This window comes from Piliocolobus tephrosceles, chromosome 14 (genome assembly GCF_002776525.5).
Source record: "Piliocolobus tephrosceles isolate RC106 chromosome 14, ASM277652v3, whole genome shotgun sequence".
NCBI classification, from domain to species: domain Eukaryota; kingdom Metazoa; phylum Chordata; class Mammalia; order Primates; family Cercopithecidae; genus Piliocolobus; species Piliocolobus tephrosceles.
The window spans coordinates 38,543,735-38,569,052 of record NC_045447.1 but is presented as its reverse complement, the minus strand read 5'-3'; the positions used below and the strand labels follow the sequence as shown (position 1 = coordinate 38,569,052).

The following is a 25,318-nucleotide window of genomic DNA, read 5'->3' as shown; positions in this document are numbered from 1 at the left end:
GGCTCACTGCAACTTCCGCTTCCTGGGTTCAAGCAGTTCTCTGCCTCAGCCTCCCAAGTAGCTGGGATTACAGGTGCCCACCACCACGCCTGACTAATTTTTGTATTTTTAGTAGAGATGGGGTTTCACCATCTTAGGCTGGTCTTGAACTCCTAATCTCGTGATCCACCCACCTCGGCCTCCCAAAGTACTGGGATTACAGGCCTGAGCCACTGCGCCTAGCCTTCCAGAAATATCTTTTTGAGACGGAGTCTTGCTCTGTCGCCCCGGCTGGAGTGCCGAGGCATGATCTCGACTCACTCCAAGCTCCGCCTCCAGGGTTCACGTCATTCTCATGCCTCAGCCTCGCGAGTAGCTGGGACCACAGGTGCCCGCCACCATGCCCGGCTAATTTTTTGTATTTTTTTTTTTTTTTAGTAGAGACGGGGTTTCACCGTGTTAGCCAGGATGGTCTCGATATCCTGACCTCGTGATCTGCTCGCCTCAGCCTCCCAAAGTGCTGGGATTACAGGCGTGGGCCACCGCACCCAGCCCAGAAATATCTTCTTAAAGTCCTTTGACAGTTGCCAGTAAGAGAGTTTTGCCTTTAAAATGCAAAACTCCGTCTCCCCACAATCTCTTGCAGTTTTCTGAATGCACTGTTATTATTGAACACTTTCTTACCCACTTTGCCCCTGTTATTCCCCCTGCCTGGAGTCCCTTTCCTGTTTATCAGTTTGTTTGAACTCCTATTCCTCCTCCTAGCCTTAGATGCTGTGTGACGTGTGACATAGGTCAGATTCACCACCTCTTCTCACCTTGCATTCTCCCACAGTTCCTATGAGTTGTGTGACCATATTCTGTGTTCCTCCTTGGTCTTGAAAAAGCAACCTCTGCATAGACTAAGTAGATTGTGAGTTTCCTGAGGGCAGGGACTTTGTCTTGCTGATTTCTGTCTTGGGTAAACTACCCATAAGGTTGGTTGGGTATCTTAGGATGGGTCCTTTTATAGGCCTTGGTTGAATTAGTGGCAATCAACACTAGGCCTTTATTATTCACTTAGAGCTGCTTACAGGGTGGTTGTAAGGATTTAAGATGTGTGAAAAAGACTAGCATTGAATTTGTTGCAGGCTTTATTAGGTGTTTGTTAAATCTCAGTAACTTGATATGAATTAGTTTAAGCCAATGTTTTCCTAACTGGTAAATAAACTTACTATATTGAGAAGAATGGTACTTTCTTTATAGGGTTAAGAAGAAAGGAAGTGAAAGGGTGGATGTTTTTCAGTAATAATAATGCCATTCAGATGTGCACAGTATTTGATAGATTTCAAAGGGCTTTTTACAAAATCTTATTTGATCCTGTCAGCAGTGTTTTGAGGTATTTTCCCTGCTGTAAAGACTTGGAGTTGTGATTTGCCAAAATTATAGTGCTAAATCATAGAAGCCATTGAATTTATGCATTCATTTATGTATGTATATATGCATTCATGCCTTTGAAATTTAGTGCTGCCAATTCAAAAGCTTAAAAAGGCTCTAGAGTGAAAGGTCTCATTTCCACCCCTGTTCCCAGTCACTCAGTTGTCTTCACTAGAGACAGTCACTATGATCTGTTTCTTGTTTAATCTCCTGGGGTATTTTATGTATGTGCAAGCAAGCAAATATGTACATATATTCTTTTTTTCTTTTTTAAAAAAAACTAATGGCATCACACTATACCTTATTCTGTACCTTATTTAAAATCTTTATTGTAAAATGTACACTGCTTACAGAAGTGTTTAAACATACATGTGCAATTTAAGGAATACTGATTAAAAACCACCTATGTACCTAACACCTAGGGTACAAAATAGAATACTGCTATCATTTCCAGTACCTTGTGTGAACCTAGCCATGGAAGGAAAGGGTAATAGTGCCCCCTTAGAGAGGAAGGCTTACAGAAGACACTTTGAACAGCATCTGTGGCAGGGTCTGGTTTTCAGCTCCTCAGAGAGTTTACGAAGTCCCTTTTGGGGAAGTCAGTGGACAGAGCCATGAGTATTGGAGTCACAGGGTCATGGAGAATGTGGGCTCACTATAGTTGGGGCATCTGATAGGATTCTAATGTATGGATCACTGGTAGAAATGTGATCAGAATGGACTGCTGTGCTCTGTGTTGTTTACTTTTATAATCTCCCCATAGCTCACCTTCAACTGTCAAGAGTATGTCAATTAACTGAGTGGGCTGAGTTGTTCTTGCAGCAGGACATGGAGGGGAGAGTAGGAACTTCATTATCTTTATTAACTTTTTAATTATACTTTAAGTTCTGGGGCACATGTGTACAATGTGCAGATTTGTTACATAGTGCATGTGCCATGATAGTTTGCTGCACCCATTGACTCGTCATTTACATTAGGTATTTCTCCTAATGCTATCTCTCCCCAAGCCCTCCACCCCTGACAGGCCCTAGTGGGTGATGAGGAACTTCGTTATCTTATGGTCAAGACAAGCCAACTACACATAAGAATCTCGGCCAGGCTTACCTGAGCAGTCTATCTAGCTTCTGACTAAAAGTTGGGTATGGTAGCACTAGGCATCTTGGTAATAATGGCCGTCCACGCAGCTGTCAACAGAGTTAAAGTATTTCATTGTGGACTGATTGCCCTCTACATCTTGTATATAGCTGTCATCCCAGGATCTTCCTTCAGTATGGTATTTTTTCCAACAACAATTGATTTTCCAACTCTCTAACACTACCTAGATGTCCAAAAATTCAATTAAATTCTAACAGTAACTACTTGAAGTTAGCACAGACCCACAGTTAAGGACTCAGTCCCATAAGACTGCCCCCTCTTTATAACCAGCTGCAAATGAGGTCCCCAGGCTGCCCCCACTTCTGCCCAGATCACCATAAATTTTGGAGTTCCCATTGCCCTACCTAATTTGCTAAAACAACTCACAGAACTCAGGAAAGCACTCTACTTATTATTTATTTGTAAAGTATACAAATGATCAGCCAAATGAAGAAGTACATAAAGCAAGGTCCAGAAAGGTTCTGAGTGCAGGAGCTTCTGTCCCCATGGAGTCAAGTGCACCACTGAGATGTGCTCACCAACCGGAAGCTCCCGACCCCCCTTATTCTGAGTTTTTATACTGAAGTTTTATTATGTAATTGTGACTGGTTAACTCATTGGTCATTGGTGACTGAACTTAACATCCAACCCCTCTCCCCTTCCCAGAGGTAGGAGAATTGGGGTGGGGCTGGGAGGCAGAAGTTCTAACCCTCTAATCACTGTGGTTGGTTTCTCTGGTGACATTAACTCCCTGCCCCCTCACCCCATGAGGCATCTTAGTAGAATATAAGAACTCACCTGTCACTCAAGAAATGTCAAGGGAACTCTGTACCAGGAACTGGGAACAAAGACCAAGAATATTTTTTATTATACCACTAGGATCTTCCTAGAAATTCGTTTGTCTCTCCCTCCTATATAGGGTACTGTGTTTCTTCTATTTTTGCTTCTCACTTCTTGGTTTTACTTTCCCATTTTATTACTTCTCATAGCAGCTTCTTATGAAAAGGTGTAAGATTTTAAAAACTTTTGAGACCTTGTTTGAAGTGTTTAAGTATTTTTATTCTACACCTAATATTTTATTTAGAACTTTGCAAGTGCATAATTAGAGGTGTGAGAAATTTCCCTGAGAATCAAGAAAGTGTTGGTTTGTTATCTTCTAGCTTCAAGTGTTGCTGTTGAAGTCTAAAGCCATTCTAATTCTTGATCCTTTGTATATAATTTTTTTCTCTTTTGAAGCATGTAGAGTCTTCTTTTGATCTCCAGTGTAGTGATATCTCACAAAGTTATGCCCTTTCCTAGATACTTACTGACTTCCGTTTTGAAAACTTTTTTTAATTAATTATTTGATGATTTCCTTTCCTCTTTTTTTTTATTTTTTATTTTTTATTTTTGGTACTCCTGTTACTTGGATATTGACATCCTGGACTAGTTCTCATTTTATCTTTTTTTCTCGTTTTCTGTTTTAAATTTTTTTGCTGTGCTTTTTGAGAAATTTCTTCAACTTTATGAGTTTTTCATTTTTGCTGCAATTTTTAATTTCCAGGAGCTCATTTTTGTTTTCAGAGTACTCATTTTTAGAGCATTTTACTTTTATTTTATGATTGCAGTCTGTTTTTGTACCTATACATTATTATTAGTTGGTATTCTATCTATTGAAAGAGTGAGATTTTCTTTTCCATCAATCAGTCAGGACTCATGGATTTTTCCTTTAGTCATTTGTAGTCAATGAGTTATAATTATTCTTTTGTTTAGTTTTCATGTTATGTGGCCTATTAAAATGAGTTAGGGAGTGTTTTTTTCTAGTCTCTGGATGACTTTGTGTAAGAGTGAAATTATCTGCTTTTGGCCGGGCATGGTGCACATGCCTGTCAATGCTTTGGGAGACCAAGGTGGGCAGATCACCTGAGATCAGGAGTTCAAGACCAGCCTGGGCAACATGGTGAAACCTTGTCTCTACTAAAAACACACACACACAAAAAGAAAAAAAAATTAGCCGGACGTGGTGGCACATACCTGTAATTCCAGCTACTCTGGAGGTTGAGACACAATCGCTCAAACCTGAGAAGCGGAGGTTGCAATGAGCCAAAATTGCGCCACTGCACTCCAGCCTGGGCGACAGAGTGAGACTCCGTCTTAAAAAAAAAAAAAAAAAGAAAAAGAAAAAAAATTACCTACTTTGAAAGATTGGAATGGATGTATTCATAAATTGTCTTTTAAAAAATGCCTGGATCCGATGCTATCTTTAAGGGACTTTTTAAGAACAACTGATTTAGTTTCTTTGATGATTAGTGTACCCTAAGGTTCTATTTCCTTTTTTGTTAGAACTTGATAGCATTTTAAAAAAGTTATTCATTTCACTTAGATTTTCAAATTTGCTGGCATAATGTTGTTTACAATAACCTTTTATTATCTTTTAAATCATAATCCCTTTTGAAGTTTTACTCTGTTTCATTCCTGATATTGCTTTTTTTCTTTTTCTTTCTCAGGAAAAAGCCTGCAGAAAAGCTTGTGTTATCAGTTTGAAAATCTTTTCAAAGAACCAACTTGGTTTTACTAACCTCTGTTGTAACTTTTAAATTTCTGTTACATATTTTCCTTCCTTTTGTTTTTATTGTTTTTTTTTTCTGTTGTTCATTTTCTAACTTTTTAAATGGATGCTTAGTTTTTTTAATCTTTTTATTTTATTTATTTATTTTTTTGAGACGGAGTCTCTCTCAGTCACCAGGCTGGAGTGCAGTGGCGTGATCTCAGCTCACTGCAACCTCCGCCTCCTGGGTTCAGGTGATTCTTCTGCCTCAGCCTCCTGAGTAGCTGGGATTACAGGCATGCACCACCATGCCCAGCTAATGTTTGTGTTTTTAGTAGAGATGGGGTTTCACCATGTTGGCCAGGATGGTCTTGATCTCCTGACCTCGTGATCCACCCACTTCGACCTCCCAAAGTGCTGGGATTACAGGCGTGAGCCACCATTCTTGGCCTTTATCTAGTCTTTTAAGATTTGAGAAAAACCTTTGAGGTGAGGGGTAGAACCAGGAGGCTGTCCGGGGAAGAGTGTTTCAGGAAGAGGGAAAGTCTGAGGCAGGAGTGTCCCAGGTGTGTTAGAAAGAAAAGTGGAAGTGTTAGAAGTGGATGTGGTAGAGTTTCATGAAAAATTTTATGATAAACATGAAAAATACCTTTACATGTGGTACTTTCCATGCTCAGATATTTATTTGGTATAACAGCTGTAATGAATAGAGAAAACACTGGTCTCAGCCCCTCACTAATTTTTTGATCTGGGGCTTTTAGATTTCCTTCATATTCAGTTTCTCTATTGATAATTTATAATTGTCAGGGTTAGATGAGACAAATGGGACTCTACCCACACAGTAGGTGCAGAGTAAATGTAGTTAAATGTTTTGAATTTAGCATATTTACTGAAGAGTGATTTCTATTCATTTGAGTGCACGCTTCTGTGCTTTGGGCATCCTGACCTTTGCTATGCGTGCCAGTCTGCAAACAGCTGTAATCACTATAATCAGTAGTACCCGTGGCCTCTGGAGTCTAGTATTTTCCTCCTTCGCTCATTGTTTCACTGAGCTGGACTTTACTTGAGATGATAATTTAATCTTCTTTCTTTGTATTCCATTGAAAACAGTAGCGATTGTTTTCACAGTTGTTAGTCTTAGATGCAGTGATACCATCCCACTAAGGAGCACTGTCTTTTTCATACATTTGATCATGGCATTTCCTGGTCGGGCTGCAAAACCCACTGTAAACAATGCCACTTGTTAGACAAGTGATTACTTGTTTCTTATTGGACTGGTATGGTATTTTGCTATGTTGCTGACATTCTCTTCCATTAACCACTATTTCTATTTTATTGCCATCCCAGTTTTGCCCACTTTTATCCTTTAGGTCGTGGTGGGCAAAATTTTTTTGTAAGGGGCTAGGTGGTAAATGTGTCAGGCTTAGCAGGCCACATGTGGTCTTCACCATACCTAACTTTTTAAAAATGTGAAAACGATTTTTAGCTTCTGAGTATGCAAAAACAGGCATTGGTCTGGATTGACCCACTGCTGTAATTGCCAGGATTGATCCCTACTTTACACCATCCATATGTATATAAAAATATGTGGTAAAATGACAGCAAATAGTGCCTTTATTCCAGGTTGAGCTGTACTTTTTCCCCACTTGTTGTTTCTTAATTCCTTTTATTTTTCATTACTTCTTCATTTTCTTCACCTTTGTGTTTTCCGCCTGTGTTCTCCATGAATCAAGAAATCTGTTTTGCTTAGTGAAGACTTTGTCTTTATCCCTTTCCTTAATTACTTAATTCATATCATTTAAAAGTATTTCCCATTCCTTGGGGCATATTGAAAGGAAAGAAGCACTTCCCTTTTTTGGATCATCCCTTTTGTTACCTTTCTCTCATTTTCCTTTACTAATAGGAATTTACCAGAAAAATCTAACGGGGCTGAGTGTGGTGGCTCATGCCTGTACTCCCAGCACTTTGGGAAGCCGAGGTCGGGGAGTTTGAGACCAGCCTGGCCAACATGGCAAAACCCTGCCTCTACCAAAAATACAAAAATTAGCCAGGCATGATGGCATGCGCCTGTAATCTTAGCTACTCGGGAGGCTGAGGCAGGCTTGGACCTGGGAGGCGGAGGTTGCAGTGAGCTGAGATTGTGCCACTGCACTCCAGCCTGAACAACCAAGTGAGACCGTGTCTCAAAAAAAACAAAACTAAACTAAACTAACAACAAGAAAAAAGAAAATCTGTTAACTTTACCGGATTGCTCTTTGAAATTAATTTTCTCTGTTCCTTTGCTTGATTTGAACCCCTCTATTCTGCTACTCTTTTTCATGTTATTTCACTGCAGCTTACCTGTAGCCATGAGAATAATCATTCTCAAATATTGTTTGTTTTTATTATATTACTCCTTTAAAGACAAGTATATATTTAGATTCGATATTTAATATAGTAATTTGGAATTCGGAGAGTATTTTAAAAACCTTGTTTTACTTTGATATATTAAAAAACTATCTTCTGTGGAAATGAGCATGGGCTCTCTCAAATGTAGCCATGTGTATATAGATCAGGCTGTATTTATTAGTGCTAGAAGTGTGTCATTTATTTCAAAAGTAAAACTAATGGTGTGTGTATATCAAGACCCTATTGAGAGAATCTGAAATATTGTTCTTTAGTAGAAAAAAATAGATTGAAAGCCCATTTCTAGGGATAATATCTTGGAAGTTTTGATGCAGACCTTGCATCATATTGTAAGCCTCAAAAAAATTGTTAAATGAAAATGGTTATTGTATGATTTTTTTCCCCTTTATGCTGAGCCTTGAGGACGAGGAACTGGGAACAAAAAAAAAAAAAAAATGAGGGGAAATGTGGCCTTTCCTTGGAAAGTTGAGCAGGGAGGTTCACAATTAATTCAATACCTCAAGTTTTGTTTAAGTAATGGGAAAAGTCTTTGTACATAGTCTTTGTACATTTGTTTAATATAAAAAGCATTGTCACTAACTTTGGTAATGGGCAAGCCATGATCTTTGAGCCTCTGACCTTTTAGGATTACATTTCTTTTGAGTCTTCTGTTTTATTAACTTTATTTCTGAGCGCATGCTGAGATTGTTAGTAAGAGCATGCTAAAGCTAACCTCTTTTTCTTTTTTGGTAGTGTGATAAGATTGCGATACCAAGGCTGAGCCTTAATTGTAATGTATATGAATCTAAGCAGGATAATAATCAATCTGGCTTGGTATATATGACATAGGAAGTCAGGTCAGATGATAGCTGCAATTCTAGGTGGTTAACAACTTCCTTAAAAGGTGTTCAGTAATGGATTAATTTTTCTAGAAATATTAAGGTAGGTTTCTTAGAATATGACACATGACTGTGTTTATCATGTTCTAGTCAGTGTGTTTATTGATGACTTGTCAACATTATGAATATGTCAGTCTAGAAGAGATGTTAGATGATAGAATTAGAGTCCAAAAGATTTCAGCATGCTGAGATAATCTAAAATTTGATAGAGATGAATGTGAAGTCCTAACCCTGGGTTCTAGACAATAGTGGTGACATGTTTTGCAGGCCATACCTACAGAGTTGAATATATTTAAGAAGTTGAGTATGTGTCTAAAACTTGATGTGGTTATCAGAAAAGTTAATCCTATCCTGCCTGCATTATGTAAGCATAGTGTCCAGAACAGTTAAGGTAATAGCTTCTCTGTACTGTAGTCCTTGTTTTGTTTTTGGCCTCATATTATGAGATACTGAATTTGGAGGGTGATCAGGATGATATAACAAATGAGGAATCATTGAATAAACTTCAGGTGAAAACTTGTATTCAATATAATGATAATCTTTGAATATTTAAATTATATTTTGGGCTTATTACATGTAGATTCAGAGGCCAGAATTAGAGTCAATGGGTGGAAATTAATTAGGATGCATGTTTGGGGCTCAGCCCAGGTAATAACTACTCACCCATAAGATGTACTGCTTTGGTGAGATAGTAAGCCTTCTATCGCTACAAATGCTCTGGCAGGGGCAGTGTAACAATAAGGTCACAAATACTGCTGAGAGAAGCCCTGCACTGGTTTACGCCATTCTCCTGCCTCAGCCTCGCAAGTAACTGGGATTACAGGTGCCCACCACCACACCCACCTAATTTTTTGTATTTTTAGTAGAGACGGGGTTTCACTGTGTTGGCCAGGCAGGTCTCAAACTGCTCACCTCATGATCTGCCCACCTCAGCCTCCCGAGGTGCTGGGATTACAGGTGTGAGCTATCACGCCTGGCTGGATTTGGCAATTTCTTATTATGGTTATATCAGTTTTCACTTTTTACATTTTGAGACTTAAAATGTTTAGAATTGTACTATCCTGCTGAATAAAATATTTTTATTATTATGAAGGGATTTTCTTTAATTCCTATAATTCTTTTTGACCTAAAGTCTTTTATATCTGATATTAAATATAACCATACGAGATTTCTTCTATACCAAGGGTGATGTATGTCTTTCACTCTCCTAGTATTTTCAACTTTTGTTATCATTTTAACATGTATCTTACAAGCAACATATAGCTGGCTTTTGTGTTTTTACCCAGCCAACTACTTTTGTTATTTAATTGGAAAATGTAGTCAACTTAAATATATTGTAAATACTGATATATTTTAATTTTTTTCTTATTTTATACTTTTGTCATGCTTTTTCTTTTTCTTTTCCCTTTCTTGCCTTCTTTTGGATTTTTTTTCTCTAGTAGTTTTGAAGTTATGGATTTTCCTTCTTGTAATGGTAACCTCAGCAATTTTAACATGCATATTCAGCTTATCACAATCTAAATTTGCTTAATGTTACTGTTCTCCTTAAACACTTGAATTTCAGTTTCTCCAAACTTGTGTACTGTTGTTATCATCATGTATTTTAATTTCCAGCTTAAAAAAATTTAGCCACACAGGGCTCTGTTGTTCTTATATTACCTATGTGTTTAGACCTTTGTTCTTCATTTATATTTGCATCTCAGACTTTCCTTAAAGGATCATTTTTCTATTGCCTTTAGAATTTCCTTTACTGACAGGCAGCAGGTGACAAATTTTGTAAGTTTGTACTCCTTCCAAGTTCTTTTTATTTTATTATTTTTTATTCTCAAAAGATTTGTCTTAAATAGAATTCTATTCTACCTTAGCACATAGCAGGTACTATTTCACTTTTAGCTATAAACAATTTGGCTTCAGTATTGCTTTTGAAAAGTCAGTTTTTCCTCTTATTCTTACTTCACTGAAGGTACTCTTTCTTTTCTTTCTGGCTGCTTTTATAATTTTTTTTCTCATTATAAAATTCCACTATGATATTTCAGTATGTGGATCCATTTTTAGTAATCCTGTTTGGGATTCATTGGGCTTCTTGGATATTTAGATGAGTATCTTTTTTAGTTTTAAAAAGTTTGAAGAGAAGTTGCTGAGAATATTTTCCTGCCTCATTTTCTTAACTCCTGGAATGCTAATCAGATTTTTGTTACATCTTCTGACTCTTCCATGTCTATCTCTCGCTCTCTTTTTTTTTTTTTTTTTTTTTTTGCCCAGGCTAGAGTGCAGTGGTATGATCATGGCTCAGCGCAACCTCCGCCTCCTGGGTTCAAGGGATTCTTCTGCCTCAGCCTCCTGAGTAGCCTCAGCCATGCGCTACCATGCCTGGCTAATTTTGTATTTTTAGTAGAGACGAGGTGTCTCCATGTTGGTCAGGCTGGTCACAAACTCCTGACCTCAGGTGATTCTCTCGCCTTGGCCTCCCAATGTGCTGGGATTACAGGGGTGAGCCACTGCACCCAGCCCATGGCTCTTTTTAAAATATGCACCATGTCTTTGACTCTGCTGTGGTCTGGTTAATTTCCTCTGACCTCTCTTATTCTTTAGTTTCTCTAATCTGCTGTTAAATCTGCCCATTGCCTTTCTTATATCTAGTAATATGTTGTCTATTTCTGGAAGTTCTGTTTAGTTCTTTTAAAAATCGACTTCTTTTCATGTTGTTTTATCTCTTTGTTGTGGGTATGTGACTGAATGTGTCTCTGTGGGCTGAGCTCCGTATTTTTCTCAGAATTGTATCTGTGGAAAATCATTTAGGTCTAGAGTGAAATTGAGTTTCTCCAGAGAAGACTGCAATTGCTTCTGTCATTTGCCTACAGCAGGGGTGTCCAATCATTTGACTTCCCTGGGACACATTGGAAGAAGGCTAATTGTCTTGGACTGCACATTAAAATAAACTAACGATAGCTGATGAGTTCCACACACACACACAAACACACACACACCTCATAATGCTTTAAGAAAGTTTATGAATTTGTGTTGGGCTGCATTCAAAGCCTTCCTGGGCTGTGGGTTGGACAAGTTTGGCCTAGAGCCTCTTCTAGTCCTTGACCCCTTAAAATTAATTCTGGGTTTGAGATTTTTCAAAACAACCAAGTAGTATTTTAAGTTGTAATTATCTGTGTGAGGGCTGGCTTATGGCTTTGAATTCTCAGGTAAGCTGGTTTTCTTTTCGTTTTTCAAAGTTATGGGTCAGTGCAACCTTTTTAATTTTTTAAATAGTCCCTTTGGAATATGACAGCTCATTTCCAGTTTACCTTCATGCTGAGGGATACACACACACACACACACACACACACACACACACGTATATTTAAAGATCTAACTTTTTTAGGATCTCCAGACTCCCTACTTTAGGTGGGTCAGTGTTCTTTGTCTCCGGTTCCCAGAGGCCATCTTAGGTGGATCAGTGTTCTTTGTCTCCTGTTCCCAGAGGCCTTGTATTAGTCTGTTTTCACGCTGCTGATGAAGACACTGGGCAATTTGCAAAAGAAAGGGTTTAATTGGACTTCACAGTTCCATGTGGCTGGGGAGGCCTCACAATCGTGGCGTGGCAGAAGGCGAAGAGGACCAAGTCACATCTTACATGGATGGTGGCAAGCAAAGAGAGAGCTCGTGCGGAGGAACTCCTATTTTTTAAACCATCAGATCTTGTGAGACTCATTCACTGTCATGAGAACAGTGCAGGAAAGACCCACCCCCATAATTCAGTCACCTCCTACCTGTTCCTCCCATGACACGTGGGAATGGTGGGAGTTACAGTTTAAGATGAGATTTGGGTGGGGACACAGCAAACCATATCATTCCCCTGCTTGCCCCTCCCAAATCTCATGTCCTCACATTTCAAAACCAATCATGCCTTCCCACCAGTCACCCAAAGTCTTATCTCATTTCAGCATTAACTCAAAAGTCCACAGTCCAGCATCTCATCTGAGACAAGGCAAGCCCTTTCTGCCTATAAGCCTGTAAAATCAAAAGCAAGTTAGTTACTTCCTAGATACCAAGGGGGTACAGGCATTGGGTAAATACAGCCATTCCAAATGGGAGAATTTGGCCAAAACAAAGGGGCTATAGGCCCCATGCAGGGCAGTCAAATCTTAAAGCTCTAAAATGATCTCCTTTGACTCCACATCTTGTATCTGGGTTATGCTGATGCAAAAGGTGGGTTCCCATGGTCTTGGGCAGCTCCACCTCTGTGGCTCTGCAGGGTACAGGTGGCTCTGCAGGGTACAGCCTCTGTCTTGGCTACTTTCATGGGCTGTCCTTGAGTGTCTGTGGCTTTTCCAGATGCACAGTGCAAGCTGTCAGTGGATCTGTCATTCTGGGATCTGGATGACGGTGGCTCTCTCCTCATAGCTTCACTAGGTGATGCCCCAGTAGAGACTCTCTATGGGGGCTCTGACCCCACATTTCCCTTCCACGCTGCCATAGCAGAGATTCTCCATAAGGGCCCCGCCCCTGCAGCAAATTTCTACCTGGGCATCCAGGCATTTTCATACATCCTCTGAAATCTAGGTGGAGGTTCCCAAACCCCAGTTCTTGACTTCTCTCTACCTGCAGGCTCAACACCATGTGGAAGCTGCCAAGGCTTGGGGCTTGCACCCTCTAAAGCCACAGCCCAAGCTCTACATTGGCCCCTTTCAGCCACAGCTGGAGCAGCTGAGATGCCGGGCACCAAGTCCCTAGGCTGCACAGAGCACGGGGACCCTGGGCCCTACCCAGGAAACCATGTTTTCCTCCTATAATAGGAGGGGCTGCCATGAAGACCTCTGACATGCCATGGAGACATTTTCCCCATTGTTTTGGGGATTAACATTTGACTGCTTGTAACTTACGCAAATTTCTGCAGCTAGCTTGAATTTCTTCTCAAAAACATGGGATTTTCTTTTCTATCACATAGACTGCAAATTTTCTGAACTTTTAAGCTTTGCTTCCTTGTAAAACTGAATGCCTTAAATAGCACCCAAGTCACCTCTTGAATGCTTTGCTGCTTAGATATTTCTTCTGCCAGATACCCTAAATCATCTCTCTCAGTTTCAGAGTTCTACAGATCTCTAGGGCAGGGGCACCAATCTCTTTGCTAAAACATAACAAGAGTCACTTTGCTCCAGTTCCCAACAAGTTCCTCATTTCCATCTGTGATCACCTCAGCCTCGACTTTATTGTTTGTGCCACTGTCAGCATTTTGTTCAAAGCCATTCAACCAGTCTGTAGGAAATTCCAAACTTTCCCACATTTTCCTGTCTTCTTCTGAGCCCTCCAAACTGTTCCAACTCCTGCCCGTTATCCAGTTCCAAAGTCACTTCCACATTTTCAGGTATCTTTTTGGCAGCACCCCACTCTACTGTTACCAGTTTATTGTATTAATCTGTTTTCATGCTGCTGATAAAGATATACCCGAGACTGGGGAAAAGAAAGAGGTTTAACTGGACTCACAGTTCCACGTGGCTGGGGAGGCCTCACAATCATGGCAGAAGGCAAGGAGGAGCAAGTCACATCTTACGTGGATGGCAGCAGGAAAAAAGAGTGCTTGTGCAGAGAAACTCCCATTTTTAAAACCATCAGATCTCGTGACACTCATTCACTATCACGAGAACAGCACAGGAAAGACCTGCCCCCATAATTCAGTCACCCCCCACCAGGTTTCTCCCACAATACATGGGTATTGTGGGAGTTACTATTCAAGATGAAATTTGGATAAGGACACACCGAACCACATCAGGCCTGCAAAGCCAAAAAATTGGTAATTGAATTTACCCAGTTTGGCAAATGCCTTCAAAGTGAAAATCAGCTTTAGAGAGCTCAGTTGACCCTTCTCTGTTCCTGTGTTCCTATAACTTCTGTCCTAAGTATTTCTGACTTTCTTACCAACTTGTGAATGTATTTAAGAGAATGTTTTAAAATGTTTGCCCAGTATTTTCTGTTGTTTTTATCAGGAAGGTTAGTAAAGGTTCCTAGTCCTCTGTGTTGCTGTAAACAGGAGAGTCTCTATATTTTTATTTTTGTTTCTCTATTCCCAACTAGATGGTATCATTCATGAGGGGAGTGATCTTGCTTTGGACTTCTTTCGCCTTCTCCGTAGTACAACACTCAGTGTTCAGTGGACATTCAGTTACATAGGTAGACACGTAGCTAGAAAACACTTTTAAGGGTTTCCATTTTACATATTTCATATCTATTATATTTTTTAACCTTCCCAGTTATTTGGTAAGGTAGTTTATTTATTTATTTAAGACAGGGTCTCACTCTGTCCCCCAGGCTGGAGTACAGTGGTGCAATTATGGATCACTGCAGCATCAACCTCCTAGGCTTAAGTGATGTTCCTGCTTCAGCCTCCCAAGTAGCGGAGACCACAGGTACACACCACTGTGCCTGGCTAAGTTTTTTATATTTTGGTCTCAAACTCCTGGGCTCAAGTGACTCTCCTGCTTTGGCCTCCCGAAGTGTTGGGATTACAGGCATGAGCCATCATGCCTGGCCATTATTACTGCCTCCATTTTACTGATCAGTAAACTAAGACTTAGAGGAAGAATTTGGACACAAATCTGGTGATAAGTAGGGGTAGAATTTAGATTCATGACTATTGACTCATAATTCTGTGTCCTTTCCACTATGCCATTTTGATGTTTAGTTAATGTCATTGATATTTGACATCTCCTGATTACTTTAGCTAGATATGGAAATTCTAGAGAAACCACTGGATTCATAATATCTTGATGAAATTATCTCTAAATCCTCACCTAAAATTTTTTTTAGATATTTGTTTAAGCTTTTATCAGTAACTTAAAACAATATATTGACTTCTGTTACAGAAAGCAGAAGAATTGGTCTTTTTTGTTGTTGCTGCATTGTAAAATATTTTTGTTGTAAAATATAGGTAATTTTTGTCTTTTCCAACAGGTGTGTATGTAATATAGATTGTAGTGGATACAGTTTTAATCCTGTGTGTGCTTCTGATGGGAGTTCCTATAACAATCCCTGTTTTGTTCGAGAAGCATCTTGTATAAAGCAAGAACAAATTGATATAAGGCATCTTGGCCATTGCACAGGTAAAATCCATTTTATTTATTCAGAGACCCATCTTTACTATTGTATACATATAATTGTACATTTGGTAGTGTTTCAAATTTGCAAAATGAGAAATCCTCGAAGCTTGATTTTATTACTTTGTATTTCAGATTTTTTTATTACTACTTTAGTTTTTTTCATTTATTTTCATCTTTTCAAGACATAAACCATACTTCTTGGTTTTTATTTAGTTAGTTCTTGGTTACTAACTGATCCTAACATGGAATTATAATTATTATTTATAGTTCTAATGTCATCTCAAATTTGGAATGATTATAGCTGTTTAAGAGTTAGATAACTTATTTTAATTTCAGTAAAACTATGTTATTACCATATATTTGTTAAACCTCTTTTTATAAAGCATAATAATTTACTTTGTTTTCCCATTATCTGTATCATTTTTCCCTGTACATATTATGTGTGATTACAGATTTTGGTGTGAAGTTAGAGAATGTAAAGAAAATGTATTGCCTTTTGCTTAAAATTCTTTTTGCCCTTCTTACTTTTTGTTATAGCTTAGAAACCATGATACCATATAAGAAGGAGTTTTTGTTTTCCACCCCTACTAGAAATATTCAGTCTCTAAAGCCAGAGGTTCCCAATTTTCTTTCCTCAGTAATATTCAGATGAGCTGGGAAGATGGATTATTTCCTCGGTCACATATGTGGGCCAGGCACATATTCATGGACTAGGATTGTACATCTTTCTTGCTTACTGGTTCCCTTCTTCCTCTGTTTTTAGACTTATTAAAGGGATATTATGTTTTTATCTGAGCTAAAGGGAAAAGGTTGTAAGCCAAAATTTGGTTCATTATATTGGTTACAAATTATTTGTGACACACTACACAATTGATTGCAGTACCTCTGGTCTAAACTATCAAAGAATACCCAAGAAGCTCATGAGACAATTTTTAGGTAGGAGTTGAGTGTGGGCATGATAGAGGACACCATTTGCTGACAGGGATCCCTTGTGGTTAGATGTCCCACTTAGCCTTGATCTTGAAGAAGTATGGTCCCCCCACCCCAATGGAGTGGCATTTAGAACTTGGGTGGGAAGACTAGCTTAAGGAAGGACTATGTTCTCTGAGGAAAAGATGCATATTTGAATGATACTCTTTGGAATTTCAAGTTCAGAGCACTTGATCAGTGTATTAGTTCATTCTCACATTGCTATAAAGAATTACCTGAGACTGGGTAATTTATAAAGAAAAGAGGTATAATTCGCTTGCAGTTCCATAGGCTATACAGGAAGCATGGCTGAGGGCCTCAGGAAACACAATCATAGTGGATGGCAAAGAGGAAGCAGGCACATCTTACGTGGCAGGAAAAGGAGGAAGAGAGAGCAAAGGGAGAGGTGCCATGCACTTTTATAAACAGCCAGATCTTGTGAGAACTCACTCACTATTATGAGAACAGCAAGGGGGAAATCTGCCCCCATGATCCAGTCACCTTCCACAAGGCCCCTCTTTCAACATTGGGGATTACAATTAGACATGAGATTTGGGCGGGGATACGGAACCAAATCATATCAGTCAAGCTTGAGAGTTTAATTGAAATGCATCCTTTGGAGTGATTGGGCCTTAAGTTTTATCTTAGTCCCCTCTGTAATCTTTCTTCCACAAACTTAACTGTGTCTTTCCTTTGCCTCCCCCACTAGTATTGGGAAGCTTGTGCTTCTAAACACGTGGTTATGGCTCATTTATAGTCTTCCCAGTCCAGGTGCAGTTCTCAAATCAGGGGTCATTTTTTATAGTAAGCATTTCATAACACAGCTGAGAGTCCCCATTTATCTTAATCTGATGTTTCCAGGGTAACAGTGGGTAGGAGAAGGTAAATCTTGAGGCAGTTGTCTTTTAGAGAAAGAAAGGGTTAACCCTTTCTTCTCAGAGTAGGTGTTGTTTTAGTTTGCATAGGAGTTTTTAAAGGAGGTGACATTGGAGCTGAAGTATAGATGAAACTGACTATTCATCATGCAAAGAGCACGCAAAGAGCACTTATACCTGGGATGCCTTGAGGCCTCAGACAGAAATGACATAATTGATTTAGAGAATGGTAGACAATGTGAGCAGGATAAGGGGACAGAGGTTAAGAAGAACTTGGAATGATTTGGAATTATTGGGCGTATCATGATATGACTTAACCATTGTATATATCTTAATTTGAGAACCGGTTTTTCTTACAGATACAGATGACAATAGTTTGTTGGGAAAGAAAGATGATGGACTACAATATCGACCAGATGTGAAAGGTACTGAATCATGTGTCTCCAAATTTTGGCCAGCTATGGAAATACGGTCACTAGCTGTCCTTATTAGTTCTGTTTCCATTATAACAACACCTCTAACTTTGCTCTCTATAGTAATATACATAACACAGTTAATTAGTATTAATAGTAATGGAAACAGCCAAAGTGCATCTCATTTTATAAGGTTCTCTCATATGTGCATTCTTTGATTAAAGTTTGTATTGAGATAATTTTAGATGTACATGCACTTGTAAGAAGTTAATACAGAAAGATCTCCCAATATGTTTTATAAAAATCCTCTTTACTACTCTAGAGTCTCCTGTTAACATGTGCCTGATGCCCAGGTCTTTGAACCTTGTTCCTTTTGCCTGAAACTCTTTATTTCCTTTCCTGATTAATTCCTTCTTATCCTTTTAATCTTAGCTTGGAAGTCATTTTGTTTTGGGAAATACCCTTTGACTCTTAAGTCTATATTAGATACCTTTCCTGTATACTCCCTTCTCTGAACACTTAGCCCACTCTATTATAACTGCCTTTTTATTCATCTGTAACCCCCTCTAGGCTATGAGTTCTGTAAGGAGAGGAGAACCTGTCTGTCATGTTCACTCTGTATCCCTAACCCTAGCCGAATATCTGGCACATAAGTAGGTACTCTGTGCTTGTCTAAAGAGTGGATGTGGCTCAAAGAAGCAGTAGGTTTTATTTACACAAGGTCTCATGTAGTAAAGGTCAGAGCAGAGGCTGGATTCCAGGTCCCTTGACTTCAAGGCCGTTGCTCTTCTTGCTTGTTTTTACACCCATTATTTTGTCTGGTTCTTATAACTGCTCTGATAGGTAAGGACCAATGGGAAGATTGAGGATCAATGAGATTGTATCTGGTTAACTGAAACAGGTCTATATCTTTGGCCTTCTAGGCCAGGACCTCTATATAATCACAGGGGCATAATAGATCCATTTGTTTGGTTATACCATTAAAAGATATGTGATCTACCTTTTATACCAAATTTCTAAACAATATGTAAAATGGGAGTGATAATAGTACCTGTTTCATACAGTTTCATAAAAACTAAATGAGATAATACATGTTAAGTGCTTCGAACAGTGTCAGATATACTTGTAAGTGTTCAACAAATGGTAGCTGTTATCATTGAGTAATTTGTTACTTCTCTTACTTGAATCATATCAAACCTGAGTTAGATGAGCTCTGAAATATGTCTAATGAGGCTCAAGGATAAGACCAAAGATGGGGTGGGGGTTGGGATAAGGTGGAGCTTAGGAACAAAGTGAGAATGTCTTCATAATAATAAAAAGGATGGTATGAGCTCCTGAAATATGTCTCCTATGTTGATACACAATGCTGTATTTAAAATAGAAAATTTCCTGTATTCTCGTAGGAGACAAAATAGGTCAGATTCAGTTTTATTCACTATATTGATAGTACTTGACTAGAATAGGAAGGCGATTTTTCAGTATTTGGAAGCTCATACTTAGGGCAGTTTGGCGAATTGTGTGTTCCAAAGCACTTGTGTGCCATTGATAATGGATAGTTTAGAGCCTGGGCCACTTTTAAGACACTGAAAATCTTTTACACATAAGAATTGATCTCTAATTTAAATGAAATTATCATAGTGAGTAGATACAATTTATTATGTACCTAATTTATACTGGTCATTTTAGTGTTTATAGTTAGAAAGATATCTAAAATATATGCATCTTTAAAGATCTTGTGATATAGTAAGTGCAGATAACCAACTTCTAACAAAGTAGAAACTGATTATTGCTATGCGTGTAGTACAGTTTAAAAGTGCAATGGGAATTCAGAAAAGTCAAGGTTAATCTTTGGTGGGGAACAGTGGGAATCTGTGAAATGTCGTGGAAGAAGTGGAACTTGAGTGAACCATGAAGGATGAACAGGAGTCAGAAGGACATCTAAGGAGGATAGGAGAGCATGAGCATAGATATGCACACAACGTTATGACAGGATGTGTTGGAGAAAGGTAAGGATTCTTTTCGGCTGGAGAATCGGAGGCTTAAGAGGTACAAGTGGAAGGCAAGGCTAGAAAGATAGCTTGGTGCCAGATTATGTAGTGTTGAATTCTGTGCTACTCTAGGGAATTTAGACTTTATCTGTGGGCAGTGGGGAATCATTAATATATTTGAAAAAAGCAAGGCTACAAAGTTAACCATGTGAAAGAATGATACCTGGCAGAAATATTGTGCATGTTGTATACATTGGGATGGAGGCAGGGATATCAGTTAGGTAAAGTCAAAAGGAATATACATCTTCTTAGATATGAGAGACAGAGAGTTAAAAATAACTTAAGACTTCAAGCTCAGATGGCTTAGATAATGAATTCTGTTCACAGAACTAAGGATATTAGGTAGGTGAAGGTGTTTGGTATAAAGTAAGGGAGGAGTTGATGGTGGAGATGGTTGATTGTATTTTAGAGTTTGAGGTGCTTGTGGAACTCATGCAGGTCACTTTGTTCAGTATAAATTTGTGAATCGTCTTTGGATATAGAGGTGATAACTGAAGCCACAAGAATGAATGAGAGAGAGTTGTATTGTCTGTTATAGTAGCTACTGGCCACATGTAGCTATTTAAATTTAAATTTAAATGAAATTAGCTTGGACAGCATGGTGAGACCTTGTCTCTAAACAAAATTAACTGGTTGTGGTGGTATGCGATGTGGTCCCAGCTGCTCGGTAGGCTGACGTGGGAGGATGGCTAGAGCCCAGGAGGTCGAGGCTGCAGTGAACTGATCGCACCACTACTCTTAAGCATGGGCGACAAAACAAGACCCTGTTTTGAAAAAAAAAAAAAAATTAAAAGCATACTAGCCCTATTTCAGATGTTCAGTAGCCAGATATGACCAGTGACTACTATATGGGACAGCACAGATACAGAACATTTTCAGAGTTGAAGAAAGTTCTGTTGGACGCACTATTATTTTAGAAAGGAGAGAAGGCCCAACTTGGGATGAAGCAGAAAGAGGACTGAGAGGAAGAAAATCAAGAAGAGTACACAGAAGCTATGAGGGAAAAGATGACCGGTAGCTTAGAAAGGTATGAGAAGACAAGGACTAAACTATGCTAGAATTTGAAGACAAGGGGATCATTGACAATCTTGGACCAAGTTTCTTCCATGAAGGATGAAAGATGAAACCCAAATCGTAAAAGTGTTCTCATAGGAAATAGAGGTTAAAAGGTAACTCTATTTTTATTGTGTGTGTTTATTTATTTTTACCTCATTTGCTTTTATTTTATTTTTTGTTCTCACAGCATTTATAGGAGGCCATTAGTAAATATCCACGTCTGCAACACACAGCCAAGATTGGGTAGGTAAGGTAGTGATCTGGGGATGGAGGCTACAAAATGAAAAGCAGGAACACAGCACCAGCAAGAAGCTGGAAAGATTGGAAGATAGTGCTCTGTAAGAAATGTCTTTTAAAACTTAGCTCTTAGAGAACAGTGCTCATGAAATGGAGCATTTGAATGTCTAGAATAGCTGCTGAATTAGAGCTTTTCTTGGGCTGTTGGAAAACTTGTGGTAAATATTGAAATTGGGGTGTTAGAAGTTCTGTTGTAGATGTTGAAGTCATAAAGGATATGATTGAGCATGAGTTGTATGGGTGATGGGTATGTGACATTTAGAAAACATGTATCTATGATATATAAACAGAATCGTATAATAAACCTCATATACCCAGTACCCATCTTCAACAGTTACCATAAAGGATATGATTGAGTGTGAGTTGTATGTGTGATGGGTATGTGACATTTAGAAAACATGTATCTGTGATACATAAACAGAATAGTATAATAAACCTTATAAACCCAGTACCCACCTTCAACAGTTGTCAGCATTGTCATTCTTTGTCTGTATACCTCCACCCATGTGATTATCATTATTCTCATTTTATAGTTTTTAAAGATGTAATTTATAGCACTGAAATGCACAAATCTTGATCAATGGATATACTTCACATATACCACACCTTATAATCAATACTATTTCCACCTGCAGGAAGTTTCTTTGTGGTATATGACATTTTAATGTGACCATTTTGATTCAAAAATATGCTCATACAGCCTATAATCTAACCATACCACTCTTTTTATTATTATGAAGACATTCTCACTTTGTTCCTAAGCTCCACCTTGTCCCAAACTCCACCACATCTTTGGTCTCATCCTTGAGCCTCGTTAGTCTCTTCTGCTGCTGCTGGCCAGGGATACCTGAGATAGCGAGGTATTGATATCATTTCCATTACTGGTGACTCTTTAGATATTTCGGTCCAGCCCTTTTGATATGCCCTTTTAAAAATGATTTTGACAAATATGCCTCATCAAAAGGAAAGACTGTGAGCCAAACGCTAAGATCAATGAAGGAAATCAGAGAATGTCATGGAGCTTGGTGGAGAGTCATGCAGAGGATGATTAGCAGGCTCCTAAGAGAGGAAGGTGCTGGGGAGCTGAGAGTGGAATGCTGGACTGGAAGTGACAGTGGTGAGCACATCAGGGGAAGAGGGAAGGAAGGGAATCTAGGAAGTAATGCAGTCTTGGTACATCAGGAAGATGAAAGGACTATTTTCTAAGGGAGTAGTTGAGGTTGATGAACTTATTCATGTTAGAAGGGGTGTTTCTCTGAGCACAGTGGGCAGGCTAGGAAAGGAGGAATCAGGGCTGGTATGGAGGACAGTGGGGTTTAGAATTGGGAGAGTGGGAGGCATTGGAGTGTGGGCAGTAGTTTACATAGCGGAAGATAATTCCTTAATGGAGTCCAAGCAGACTGTGGTAAGGGAAGGATGTGTGGAGGGATATGTTAGTGATGAAGGCTGGGGGGTGCAGAGTAGTATAGGGGAAGCAAGACAGAATATTTTGAATTTTTTAACTGTAGAGATTTATAGAAATAATGAGCCCTAGGGTTACTGATGCAGTGTTGATATAGTTGTGACCTCAGCAGTTTACCTTCCAGGTATGTGTCTCCATTGCTAATAGCAACTCCTCGTGCTTTATTTTGGTTGTACACTGTTGGACCAGGACAGATAGCCAGTGGAACAAGCCTTTGCAGATAAGCCATCTGGTACTGGGTTTTTTATAACATCATCCCTTAGAACCACAACTATCCTTTGTATTTGAAAGCACTGCAGCTGGTGGTGGATTTGTTTCTGAATGCCTCTGTGGGTGAAAGGAGCCATTTGGTGACCAAGTATACTTTTTGTATTGTACACACACACACACACACATACACACACACTGTTCAGAGACTAGCGGTTGCAGTTGTTGTTCATAGAGCCTGTCACCACTTGACTAAGGGCTTGTTTAGGCAGGATCATTCTGTGCTCAGTTCTTACTGTGTGCAGATGACATCTCTGCTGTTGTTTCTGAAACCATGTTATGTTACATCTTTTGAGCTTTTCTATTTTTCCTTTTTGAAGTTGGCTAATTTACTTGGCCTGGAGAGCAGGTGCTTGGCCATTCTGCTTTTTATCTGTTTCCTACACATCTCCTAGGATAGCTTGGAGAAATAATACTGTAATGGCTAAGAGCTTGCCCTCTGGAGTCAGACTTGGTCTGTGCCTACTAGCTGTGTGTCTTGATCTCTCTGAGCCTCATTGATCACATCTGTAATTAGGGACAGTAATATCTACTACCTAAGATCACTATGAATATTAAACACTGTGTTACTGAGTTCATTGTCAGTGTTATTATGGTTATTTTTAAAACTTTTGTTTCCTAGTTTCATGTTCAGTAACCTGGCTGTGCTCAACAGTCTCACCGTTGGTGAGTTAGTTATCTATCTTACCATTTAATATTATTGTTCATAAGTGACATCAGTAGGATATTCTTTCATTTAATAGTTATTAATCAAGTGCCCTACCATGTGCCAGGTGCTTTCACGTATTTGTGGTATTTAGTCCTCATAACAACCAAGTTTATCCTCATTTTGCAGATGAAGAAGCTGAAACTGCAGGAGTTTTGCCCATATAGAATGGCAGAACAGCGACTGGAATTCAGACTTTCTGGCTCTAAATGCTGCTACTTCCCTTTGTACCATGATTCCAGAATTCTTTTCTGCCTCCTTGCTTTCTTAATTACCTTCATATATTTAATCCCCTCTGAGCTATTACCTTGGTGGACCTTAATACTTCTTCTCGAGCCTGGATCTTTTTCTAAGCACTGGTTTCACATATTCAGTTGCCTTTTACTTACTTGTTTGTTTTGCCATTGCTTCAAACTTGTGGAACTACCATAGTACCTGGAACATAATAGATGCTTAAAAAATACTTTTTGAGTGACTGGAGATCTAAACTTGACCTCAGCTTACTACATTCTCTCTACAGAACCCCCATCGTTAGGCTCACATTTGAAGTCATTTTTATGTAATTCTGTATTACAAGCATCTTCAATAAAGAGAACAGTTTTGTTCTACTGAACACTTAAATGTACAGGGGTTAGTACTGGGTACCACTCTTCAAGATAGTTGTAAGTTGTTGGAATAGGAATGGGACTGGGGAAATCTGAGCTTAAAAATAAAAGATTGGTTAATAGAGGGGAGAGGGTAAACAGATGTAGGGAAGTCTGCATCAAGTTGAAGCGAGATTTCATTCAACATAAAGAAAATCTGATGGTATTAGAATGAACCATATTATGAGTTTTGGAAGTGTTCAAGTAGACGTAGGCTCTGAGGGTTATAAAACTAAAGATACTCCTTTATCAAACCAGATGGCCTCCAAGGACCCTTCCAGATCTGAGTTTCTGAGCTCATTCACTTTCCAAAACATCTTCAAACCATTTTTATTTTTTCTGTGTGTCTAGTGTCTACTCCTACTGCTGAGATTTAGCTTAGCTTTTTATTGCCACAAGTTTGGATTATGCACTAACCTTCTTTATTTTTTTGAGACGCAGTCTGGCTCTGTCACCTAGGCTGGAGTGCAGTGGTGCAATCTCAGCTCACTGCAACCTCCACCTTCTGGGTTCAAGCGATTCTTGTGCCTTAGCCTCCTGAGTAACTCGGGTTACAGGTGTGCACCACCATTCCCAGTTAATGGATTATGTATTAACCTTTTAATTGATCACCTGATAGATATATCAGATATTTTATATATATATACATATATAATATATATATAATCCTCCTAGTTCCCCTGCCCCATTATCTTGTATGCTGGTATTCAGTTAATTATTTTAATATCTTTATTGAGATGCCATTTACATGCCATTAAGTTCACCTGTTTATAAAGTGTGCAATTCAGTGGTTTTTAGTATATTTACAGAGTTGTAAAAGTGTTATCATAATCTAATTTTAGAACATTTCCTTCACCCCTAAAAGAACTTCCACACCCATTATTAGTCAGTCACTCCCCATTCACTTAACCGCCAGCTCTAGGCAACTATCTCAACTAATTTTCATGTAAAACCCGGCTTTCCTTGTGCTGTCTTCAAAAGGCTTTTAGTGTATTCCTTGTCCATATGATGAAGAAAACATGTCTTACCTAGAATTCAGATTTTTCCATAATCTAGTTTCAGCCTACTTTTCCAACTTTGACATATACCCTTCCCCAGTCTGAATGTATCATACTCTACCTAGGTTGCTACTCTTTGTTCTTGAGAATGCCAT

The 25,318-nt window shown here is 38.9% G+C and overlaps 1 protein-coding gene across 1 annotated transcript in view; it reads left to right on the top strand.

Moving 5' to 3' along the window:
- TMEFF1 (transmembrane protein with EGF like and two follistatin like domains 1) overlaps window positions 1-25,318 on the top strand; it is a 96,348-nt gene that overhangs the window by 49,827 nt on the left and 21,203 nt on the right. Inside the window, exons 6-7 of the mRNA XM_023202661.2 lie at window positions 15,283-15,431; window positions 17,632-17,697. Coding sequence (XP_023058429.1) covers window positions 15,283-15,431; window positions 17,632-17,697 — 215 coding nt within the window. The remainder of the gene's footprint in view (window positions 1-15,282; window positions 15,432-17,631; window positions 17,698-25,318) is intronic.